The sequence below is a fragment of the Phyllosticta citribraziliensis genome (genome assembly GCF_038025025.1).
Source record: "Phyllosticta citribraziliensis strain CPC 17464 chromosome Unknown J3D65scaffold_9, whole genome shotgun sequence".
Lineage (NCBI taxonomy): Eukaryota > Fungi > Ascomycota > Dothideomycetes > Botryosphaeriales > Phyllostictaceae > Phyllosticta > Phyllosticta citribraziliensis.
In genome coordinates, this window is record NW_027117346.1 from 1,136,652 (window position 1) to 1,147,679 (window position 11,028).

The window sequence follows — 11,028 nt, forward strand, 5'->3', positions numbered from 1 at the left end:
CCATGCGGCACAGACGAAGACGCATGTCACCCCAGCTGCCAATCATCCAATCCACCCCCCGCGCCACCACTGGATATATACCCTCTTCACCTGCATACCACGCCATGCAACCGAAACAATTCCTCGCCTGGTCCTCTGCGTCCCCAAGACCGGTTCCCGCCCCTCCCTGCGCTACCTATATCCAACCACCACATGCTCCATGACAACCGAGTAGCCACATCACCACGAACCCACCCCGACATCCTCGCAATGGCTGCGTCCGACGTCGAGAAGACGACGCCCGCCAACGAGCGCCCGGCCTCGGACACCCATTCCGCTGAGGAAGCTGGCATTGCCGACTCGCGCCCGCGCTCGTGGAAGTACCGCGAGTTCAACATCCTGGGCCACCGCGTGTGGTACGCGTCGCCGCCAGCCCAGCTCCTCATCGTCTCGCTCGTCTGTTTCTTGTGTCCTGGCATGTTCAATGCCCTGTCCGGCATGGGCGGCGGCGGCCAGGTCGACACGTCGGCCGCGAACAAGGCCAACATCGCCCTCTACTCGACCTTTGCCGTCGTCGGCTTCATGGCCGGCACCATCGCCAACACCCTGGGCATCAAGTTCGCCCTTGGCTTTGGCGGTCTGGGCTACAGCATCTACGTCGCATCTTTCCTGTCCTTTTCGCACACGAGCAATTACGGCTTCACCATCTTTGCCGGCGCCTTCTTGGGCGTGTGCGCCGGCCTGTTGTGGTGCGCGCAGGGCGCCATCATGATGTCGTATCCCGCCGAGGAGTCCAAGGGCCGCTACATTTCCTGGTTTTGGATGATTTTCAACCTGGGAGCCGTCATTGGAAGCCTGGTAAGCCGAGCCCGCTGCGCTGGGTTGTGGTGCTGGCCACGAGCTCACAGTCAACATCCCTTGCTAACCATGGCGCGTTTCGTCACGCCTGCAGATTCCCCTCGGCCAGAATATCCACACCACAACCGACAGCACCGTCTCCGATGGCACCTACATTGGATTTTTGATTCTTACCCTGCTGGGCGCCGCCCTGGCTTTTGCTCTCGTCGATGCCAAGAGTGTGGTGCGCGAGGACGGCTCACGTGTCATCCTCATGAAGAACCCAACGTTCAAGTCTGAAATCATGGGCATGTATGAGACGTTCCTTACTGATCCGTACATCATCGTGCTTTTCCCCATGTTCTTCGCCAGCAACTGGTTCTACACGTACCAGTTCAACGATGTCAATTCGGCCTATTTCAACACCCGCACCCGCGCCCTCAACAACACGCTCTACTATCTGATGCAGATTGTCGGCGCCTTCATTTTCGGCTACGCCCTCGACTATCGGTCCGTCCGGCGTTCAGTTCGCGCCAAGGCTGTCTGGGGTGTCCTGTTTGTGATTACTATGGTGCTCTGGGGCGGCGGCTACGAGTTCCAAAAGGGCTACACGCGCGCCGACAAGGCCTCCGGCGACCTCAAGCCCAAGGACTGGAGTGACTCGGGCTACATTGGACCCATGTTCTTGTACATGTTTTACGGCTTCTACGACGCCGCGTGGCAGACCACTGTATACTGGTGCGTCCCCTCTCCCTCCCTTCTCCCGTTCCCAACTTGTCTGACATCTCACCAGGCTCATGGGCGCCATGACCAACAACGGGCGCAAACTGGCCAACTTTGCCGGCTTCTACAAGGGCATCCAGTCGGCGGGCGCGGCCGTCATCTGGTCGCTCGACCTCGACGGCAAGCCCTACATGAACCTCTTCGCGTCGTGCTGGGGCTTGCTCGGCGGCTCGCTCATCATCGCCGCCCCGCTCATCTGGCTCAAGATCAAGGACCACGTCAACCTGGCCGACGATCTGCGCTTCACCGACGAGACGGCCAGCGATGTGGCGCCCGATGGCAGCGCGGGCGGCGCCGTCGTCGAGGAGACGCTCGGCTTTGGGCCGACCGCGGCGGCCAAGGCGGAGAAGAGTGAAGGCGCAGCAGTGCATTAAAGAAGGGGAAGAAAGAAAAAGAAGAAGTGAAGCAGCGCGAGGGTGGCGGTGAGTGATTGAGCGAGCGTCTTGTCCGTCTGTGTTGCATTTTGGCCGGTTTGGGATCTTTTGCGTCTTGTGTGTGTGCGTCTCTCTCTCTCTCTCTCTCTCTCTCTCTCTCTCTCTCTCTTGGTTCCCTCTCGAGAATGACGACGACGACGAGATATTTATATACCACTTTTCTTCTTTTGTTCTTGGTGGTTAGTTGGCAGGAGGTGTATGATGACGATTGGAGAGGGGGGGAGAGAGAGAGAAGGAGGGAGAGTACAGTGGCAGGATGGCTTCGCTGGCTTCGCACATACATGTACCGTCTGTCTGCGCGTATCTGAAGCAAAAGAAGAACGGGAGATACCGGCGGTGGGAGAATGGGCTGGAAGGATCTAAGGACGAGGCAAGGATGGCATGGCACGGCGCGCGGCGGAATCGATTATCGGTACACCCGCAACTTCTTCTGTAGTTAATTGCAGTTTAATGACTTGTCCATTCTCTTCTTTGCACGTTTTTCCTCCACTCACTTTTATCACCTCCTTTCTTCCAATTGTTTTGGCCTTTTTCCCTTTACTCTCGTTTTATGTTTGATTCAGTGTACAGATTGCATATATCTCAATTTAGTAAACATCCATGACTCTTTCTAGCTATCGAATGCTTGATTATAAGCCACGAGCAAATCATGATGCAGTGGCTACACCGAGAAAAGCAATTATTTGATTGAAATCCACGGAACAGGATTCATCTCGACATACGATGCAACAAGTCAGCATTTTGACCGTACGTTCCCGTTTGGCTTTTGAAACTCGGGATCAGGGCAGAGTAGGTTGAAAACTGATGTGTTGGCCGTGGGAATGGTGGAGAGCAGGTAATCGTAATCATCTATATACCACACGAAGCATTTGCCCAGCACAGACGAAGGAGCCGGCACGTAGCAGTGGCAGTTGCGGTGGCGTGACCAGGTAGGATATGCACATACACGAGCTGGATGAACGACCTAGAGAGTACGGTACTTGCGGTAAGCGGTCCAAGCTACGCCTTTCGTGGGTACTCGAGATACCTCGGTACTTTCCTCGCAATGGCAGCAAGCAGCCAGCTGCCCGTTCCGTGGAATGTAGTGTGTGTGTGTGTACAGCGCCGGCCGGGCCGTTGGGATCCACGACACCAACCTAACGGGCGGAGCGGCCGACGGATATGTAAGGTTGAGCACGCTACTGTCTGCTCTGTGGATTTCCCCGGGGTTACGGCAATGCAAGGTCGCTCGCTGCTCGGCCAGATGGCCGGTTGGCCGGTTGGTCGAGGGGGTGTCTGGTCTACGTCTGTCGAAGTTGAGGAATTGAGGCTCTGGCGAGCCGTGGGATTTGGTTGGCGAGGTTTTGGGTTGGTGGGTTGATTACCTCGTTTGGGGGTAGGCTTGATGTATACCTATGTCGACAATGGTGCGTGTGGTCTGCGAGCAAAAAGATACATGGCACGAAAGGAAGAGAGATGGAGGGAAATGGAAAGTGACGGTACTCGAGCATGAAGAGATCGAATGTCCTTCCCAATCAGGCAGTCGGGTGCGTCAGGGCCGACACCTGGCTGGCTGAGTCTCTCCCCGCAACGTGACGCAGATCTGGCCGATGAGACGTGTATGCGGCTCAGGTGGTGGTGGCGGTCAAGGACTGTCTCGGCGTGGAATCTTGCCATGACCCAGTCTCTTTAGGTCTCGTGATAAACGGCGAGACTGAGAATGAGATGCAGTGGCGTGCGACTTTGTCATGGTTTGGTTCTCTTGTTTCATCGTCGCGATGCTACTACACTGCTCGAATACGCATGATCCTGGCAGGCTTATGATGCTGCCTGCCGTTGGTGGCGGCGGCTGGCCTCGAGACATGGCGGCCATTGTTTATGCGAAGAAGTCGACATCTGCCGGATGGCATGCAGGGTGAACAATGACGAGACGTCAAGCCGCTCCATCGTGGCAGCGGTCAAGCCGAAGCGACATCAACGTCTGTGAGGGATCCTCTGGCGTGGCTTCCCGGCTGTGAGGGATGGGGCAAAAAGACCATGCAAACGACGCCACGTCTGTATGTGATGGCGATGGCGCAAATGCTTCAGCATCTGCGAGGGATGGCGAGTATGGCCATGGGATGGGCGAAGAAAGTGGCACAGAAAAGGAGAGGTGAGGCCTGACGCATGAGGCAAGTCGCAGGCCGGGCAGGGCAGGCTGGAGCTCGCTCGGCAAGGCTGGGTCGAGGGTTCCACGGCGGCCAGGTCACGTCGGGACGTGAGATGGTGGCACCGAGGAGCGTCGACGTTTTGGGACTTGTTCGGCTTCATGGTCACAGATGCAACCGAAGGCCAAGGCTCCTGAAGGGGATATAAGCAATGGGGCAGCGAGGTTGCACGCAGCAGGATGGGCTCGATGGGGCGAGTGGAGTGCGACCTGGGTGGACTTTGATAGGCGACAGCGTGACATTCGGCAATCTGCGATGGGAGAAGTGGAGACGGGCGTTGTCTGATTGCAGGACCTCAGCGGGCAGAGTTACACCCAACGGGCGGGAGCATGGTGTTGAAGTTTTGAACATGTCGCGGAGAGCAGAGGTGAGAGGTGAGAGGTGAGAGGAAGGGCCGCACGTGGGCTTGGCTGCGGGCGGGTCGCGGGGGCTGCATCGGGCTAGCTGCGTTGCATCGTCTCGTATCATTTCGACGACGGCAGTGATGTGCCTTGCCTACCTTACCATAGCGACATGGCTAGACACTACACAATGCCCATACCAGTTGGTTTTCTCCTGCTCTGGCCTCCTCCGCCTCCTCCTCCTTCTCCTCCTCCCGCCCCGACTTATATACCGACGCGCCACCGGGTCCATTGACTCCCTCTCCGCCATCCCAGTCCCAGTCCTCTCCCGTCATGCTCCCCTCGCCCATCCACGCCGTGCTCCCCCCGTCTCTGTCTTCCTCTCCGAAGCGCGTCCACAATGTAGTTCGCGCCTGCGACCTCTCCATGGACGACTTTCTGCGTGACGTCCACCGTCAGTTTGACGCCCCTCTCCGCCCTGAGCGCCTCGTCACCATGTCGGCCAAGCTGCAGCACCAGTTTGCCCAAAAGCTTCAGACCTCGTCCATGTGCATGCTGCCGTCCTACAACCACACGCTGCCCACTGGTCACGAACGCGGCACCTATCTCGCCCTCGACGTCGGCGGCTCGACTTTCCGCGTGGCCCTCGTCAAACTCGGCTCCAAGCGCATGGACCTGGTCACCATCTTTTGCTTCCCCATCACCAACGCCGTGCGCGCCCTCGAAGGTCCCGCCTTTTTCGACTGGATGGCCGACCGCATCGCCGAAACTCTGCTGGACCCGCAGGTCCAATCCCATTGTGACAGCGCCCAGACGCTGCCCATGGGCGTGGCCTGGTCCTTCCCCATCGAGTAGGCTAGCAGCATTCCTTTGGCCCCTGCAAACAAGACTGACGGCTCAGACAAACTTCGACTCGCAGCGGCATTCTCTTAGGCATGGGCAAGGGGTTTCGCGCAACCAACGGCGTCCTCGGCCAGGACTTGGGCGACTTGATTCAGCAGGCGTGTGTGAGAAGGGTGGGCATAATATACCTGTCAAGCCAGACTCGTGCTAATCGTGACAGAACCTCAATGTTCGTATGGATGCCATTGTCAATGATTCGTCGGCCACTCTGCTCTCGCGCGCCTACGAGGACGAGTCAACCCGGTTGGCGTTGATTTTGGGCACCGGATTGAACGCCTCTGTCCATTTGCCCGTGACTGTTTTGTCCCGCGAAAAGTTTGGCCAGAGACCTCAAGAGTGGCACGACCAGGCAGAGCGCGTGCTCGTCAACACGGAATTGAGCATGTTTGGCAAAGACATTCTACCCACTTCGCGATGGGACGATTATCTCAACGCCAATCATGACCATCCGGATTTCCAGCCTTACGAGCATTTGATCAGCGGCCGCTACATGGGCGAAATCGTGCGTCTGATTCTGCTCGAGGCCATTCAAAGAGCCGGGTTGTTCGGCGGAAACATTCCTGAAAAGTTCAGCGAGCCGTACAGCTTCGACACGGGCATCATGGCCGTTTTCGAATCGTAAGGTTCTCGACCGATTATTTCATACAACCCATTGCTAACGAAAATGCAGCGATGAAACGCCTACCCTATCCAAGGCCTGCACAACCCTCCAAGCGGCGCACCCCCTGCCCACGCCGCCGACCTACGCCGATCTCGTCCACGTCCGGCGTATCTGCCAGCTCGTATCACACCGTGCCGCGGCGTACCTGGCGACGGGCGTGCACGCGCTCTGGGAGCTGCGCAACAAGGCCGAAAACCTGACCCCCGCCACAGTCGGCCACGTCTCCATCAGCTGCAACGGGTCCGTCATTGAAAAGTACCCGGAATTCAGGTCTCTTGCCCAGCGCTACATCAACGAGCTCACGACGTTGAGCGGCGCCGATCCCGCCGGCTGCGTCGACCTTGAGCTCGCGTACGAGTCGTCCATCTTTGGCGCTGCCGTCGCCGTGTGCTGCCTCGAGGACCATGATGATCATGTCTCGTAGAGCCAAAGTCAATCGAGCGCGTTGCACCATGCGAGAGCGGGGCGGGGCAAGAGCAAGGTATTTAGTGCATTGCTCGAGTCTCGATGGCCTCCCTGCGATGCGACGCTACCCGTTGGGTGGTCGCCCCAGGAGGCACCGCTACCGCTCGCCCGGGATCGTTGCGGCTGCACCCGCATTCTGCGCTGCTGCAGCCAGACTCGCCGCGCCGCGCCGACGTGTCCAGTTGGTTGGCGCACATTCTCGGCGCCTTTGCTGCGTGCGGTGCTCAGTCCATCACCCCCTGCTCCGCTCTAGGGGTACGTGTTTCGGAGCAAGCCAGCAAGCCAGTCAGCGATGGCTGCATGACGTCGAGCGGTCGAGGGAGATGGAACTCGAGTCCATGTTGACGACGTCGTCGTTCTCGTCGCACCACAGCTGTGACTAGCCCCTCTGCTACCACCCAACTTCTCCACCCGATGCGCTGCGATGCGATGCGCAGCCCAACTCAGCGGCGCCCGACACGCTGGTACGTCGCGACCGAGCGTGTGGGAGCCCGCAGCTTTGGGGCGTCACTCGCAGTGTTGATTGGATTGGCACGTCGTTCTTATCGCAAGCCGCATGGTAGTTAGAGATGCCGTGGCAACGTTGGGCCCAGTCTTTCAATCACGACAGATGTACATGTATACATGGAGACGAACAGAGACGGACAGACGAGAAAGGCATACGATCAGAAATGTAGACTGTGAGACCGTCCAATGAGAACATGGCGATGATGCGATCAATCTCTCTGCAATCCGCCGCCTGCGTGAACCAAGTCTAGATATGTTTCATCACCGCAGTGGAAGAGGAATTTCGCCAGAGGCTTGGAAAAACGCTCTTGTCTGAATGTGGCGGAGCTCGGATTTGAGTTATCCAATTTTTCCCCCTTTCAACTTGTATGTACGTAAACGTCTCTCTGCGAGCTTCATAGTTGGGCGAATGCTCCTTGACACGTCATGTAGTTAGCCACGTAGTTATGCACGCAATCAGATAGAAGCAAAGAAGGAAAACAAATGATGGACTGTAATTCATCAACTCTCCTCTCCGTCAGTCAGTCAGACCATGCATGCCGTTAATGATACTATGCCATGCTTGCTTGCTTGCTTGCTTGCACTGCGCCAACAATGACCGCATGCCTCCTCCATGATGCGAGGTGGGTTGCTACCATACCAACCCAACCCCCCAGGGCATGCCCATCACCAGATCCTGCTGCCCCTAGAGCACACCCAAGTCCCCCAAACCGCCATCCCAAATACCAGAACAGTAAACAGACAACACAACAATACAAACAACGCGCGACTGGCAGACCGGGCCAGCCAGTCAACCGATTCGAGCAGCAAACAAACTAACAACCAACCAACCAAACCAAGCCAAATCAAAAGGATGTGCTAGAGGTAAAGCCGCGAGCGAGACGCAAAGCACAGCGAGCAACGATTTGTTGCGCGTAAAGTCGTCAAACCACAGATTTGAGTCCTTGACTCGCTTTCTTGCCGCCTCCTCTCCACTCACAGGTACTAACCCCAGTCAGCCACCCCCAGCGAGCTAGTCAGTCGGTCGGGTGAGAGCCAGCCAACGATCTGGCCAAGTAGTGCAGTGCGTTGGCTGACATGGCTCAGCGCTGCTCCGCCCAGACGACCCGTCCCGTGCCGTCCATGGCAGCCCATTCCCTCGGGTACGCAACGCCCCGGCAAGGTTTCAGATTCAGCGGCAAGCCGTCAGCTTTTTGAAAAAAAAATAACTCCAGCGATTTAGAGTTTGGATTGAAGCGCTGGCGGGATGACGCGGGGCGGGGCGGAGCGGGGCGGGACCATGGCTTTCCCGGCGCTTTTTTTTCTTCGTCTGATCTATTGCCGACGGCAGGGCGTAAAGGTGAGGCTACGCGCATAAGGGAATCTTCCTTGCCGCCTCCAAACTGAGCGGAAGAAGTGAGGCGGTCTCATCCTCAGCGTGTGTGAGGGGACCTTTGACTCGGCTTTCATCGTCGCAGATGTCAAGCGAGAAAGGCCGAGTGTCCAACTGCCAAAGAGAACAAGTCGTAGCTCCTGCAGGAATTGTGTCCTCAGCAGAATCTCCATTCTCCACGAAATCTCTGTTCCCCACAGCGCAGCTTCTGCCATCCCAGGCGGACTTCGCGCAACGGCCCACTGTAATACCGCAGAGCGGTCCAATATTCCAACAAGATGCATGTCTGTTGCATTCGGGTATCCCAAGACAAACAACAACGCAATTGAAAAGAAAAGAAGAGCAGTCGTAATGTCGTAACCAAAGCCTTTCTTCCTCTTGAGCAGGTTCCAAGGCCTGCGGCGGCAATCGCTTGTCAACATGTCGAATTCCATTCATCGAGCAAAAATCCACCCCCCGGCTCACGGTGATTGCTCTGAAAAGTAGCGCTTACTCCTGTTCCGCACCGCCATGGCCTTGGGATCCTGCGGAAGGTTGGTGTGGTGAACAACATGCGGCCGGTACACGGCATCGACCGGCGGCATCCAATCATCTAGACCAAGAGGAAAGTACTCGTAGAGCAGGTCGGCGCTCTCGTCGGGACTGCTAATCAGGTTGAGGGAAAATGACGGCGTTCGCGGTGTCGGCTGGCTCAGCTTAGGAAGCTTCTTATGAGCTTCGGAGACCGAGTCGGGCTTCTTGGCTACCTCTTCGGTGAGGGACAAGGCAATAGGCTGTGGCAAAGCTGGCCGTTGCCGCGCGCCATGATTGTGACGTGAGACTTCTGGGCTGGACTGTGCGTAGGGTGGACCGGATTGCATGCCGTATGACGGAGGGGCGGGGGGAATGGCAGTCATGGGGCCGTTTTGCGCTGTGGGTATTTTCCATTCGAAAAAGTCGGGGGACACCAGGGTGTCGTTAGGGTCGAAATGGAAAGGCATCTGCGGGATTTCAACAGTCGTGGCTTGCGAAGCTTCGCGCTTGTGGCCGTGGCCATGGTTTGAATCGCCAGTAGAGGCCCTTGTCGTTGGCTGTGCAGGAGTGTGTGGTTTCCGAGCTGTGCTGCCGCTCCCGCTGATCGGAAAGTCTTTTCGAGACTGAAAGTTTCTCGGGCTGCGTCCTCTCACTATGATGGCGCCAGACTGCACTTCACAGATTGGCGCGCGTACTCCTGATGCCAACGTGGCCATGAGCTTGAGTCTGACGACAAAATGCTGTTGGAGCTCCTTCCGGCGGCCGTTGTTGGCCGTTGCAATTCGGAACTGCAGCCTCTTCCATGCGATGGGAAAGCTGACATATTCAGAATCTAGCTCCTGACCGTTGGCCATGTCTAGGGGTATCGAAGGCGGCTCTTTTTCAGTCTTGTCTTCAACAAGCTGTGTGCTGCCTGCCGGGGTTTTCCATGGCACCGAAATGATCTTCACCGGGTTGCCTTCGACTGACTCAGTTGCTGAAATGACCAATTCTTGCGCCAAAATTGGGACTTGCTCTCCCTGCTCGGTGATGATGTAGTTCAAGCCGCGCGGCAAAGTGATGGTTCCTGTCACCTGGAACAGGTTGCGCCGGTAGCACGTCAGCTCGGTGGGTGGCGGGTTGCCATTGTCGCCCGAAGCCCACGGCGACTCTGCGAGAAAGAACATGCCGCGCAACTGCGCGACGAGCGAAATGGTGTTGCGGCGGCAAGCATAGTCGAGCAGCGGGTACGGCAGTGTCGGAGCGGAGAAGCCGAGCAACTTGTTATCGCGGTCGACCGAGTCGGCTTCGGCAACGACCGAGTCGGCGTGAGTTGGGTGCTCAAAGGCACTGAACGTGTCGGAAAAAGGGTCTTCGTAGGCGGCGCTAGCAAAGGATCGCAAGGGGGCCTGCTGGTGGGGCGGCAGGGGGTGGTGAGTATAGGTCGCATCCTCGCTCCTGAGGGAGACGGATTAGCATGGTTTTGGGATGGCGCGGGCCGTGACAGGTCGCGTACCCAGCAAAAGTTTCGGCGTCGAAATTGGAGTGGCGGTCGAGGTTATCCAGCGGCAACATGGGCGCGTCGAGGGCGTCTTGGGCGGTTACGTTGGACAGTTGCATTGGCGCAGCGAGATAGGACATGGTGATGGTGTCGAAGCCGTCCATGTCTGCTGTCGTGGTGCAGGCGGGCGCAAGGCGCGCTCATTCGGGCAGGGCGAGAGAGCAAATGGCGTGGGCATACGGGAGATGGGGGAGCGGGCGAGGGAGATGGCGAGAGCGAGGTGAGCGAGAGGAGAGGAGAGGAGATAGATGGAAGATGGAGGTCAAAGTGAAGAGCAGCCGTTGGCCTGGGCTGGGCGGGCAGCCGGGGTGGAGTCTGGAGAAGCTTGACTAAACCTGGAGGCCACGGCCACGGCCACGGACGGCCTAACTGCCTGGCCTGCCCTGCCCTGCCCTGCACAGTACAACAACTCACCACACCACGGCTGATCTAAGATTGGAAGCCTGTGTATTCTGTGCCACGGCGGCCGCTCCCCTTGCGGTCACACGCAGCCGCCGACGTCTGAAG

The 11,028-nt window shown here is 57.7% G+C and overlaps 3 protein-coding genes across 3 annotated transcripts; 2 read left to right on the top strand and 1 right to left on the bottom strand.

Moving 5' to 3' along the window:
- Positions 1-95: 95 nt before the first annotated feature.
- Positions 96-2,125, top strand: J3D65DRAFT_632481 (major facilitator superfamily domain-containing protein). Its single transcript, XM_066801026.1, has 3 exons — positions 96-837; positions 932-1,554; positions 1,610-2,125. Exons 1-3 carry the CDS (start codon positions 193-195, stop codon positions 1,971-1,973), a joined length of 1,632 nt encoding a protein of 543 aa, XP_066653154.1. The 5' UTR covers positions 96-192; the 3' UTR covers positions 1,974-2,125.
- A 2,768-nt stretch (positions 2,126-4,893) lies between these two features.
- Positions 4,894-6,548, top strand: J3D65DRAFT_647115 (uncharacterized protein; the record flags this gene model as incomplete). The annotated part of the gene is made up of 4 exons (XM_066802321.1): positions 4,894-5,411; positions 5,462-5,576; positions 5,624-6,081; positions 6,134-6,548. The coding sequence occupies 4 exons, from the start codon at positions 4,894-4,896 to the stop codon at positions 6,546-6,548; spliced, it is 1,506 nt and encodes a 501-aa protein (XP_066653155.1).
- Positions 6,549-8,690: 2,142 nt separating this feature from the next.
- On the bottom strand, positions 8,691-10,837 carry J3D65DRAFT_473961 (acid phosphatase). The gene is made up of 2 exons (XM_066796517.1): positions 10,477-10,837; positions 8,691-10,418 (listed from the first exon to the last, which is right to left on the bottom strand). Exons 1-2 carry the CDS (start codon positions 10,623-10,625, stop codon positions 8,930-8,932), a joined length of 1,638 nt encoding a protein of 545 aa, XP_066653156.1. The 5' UTR covers positions 10,626-10,837; the 3' UTR covers positions 8,691-8,929.
- Positions 10,838-11,028: the final 191 nt, after the last annotated feature.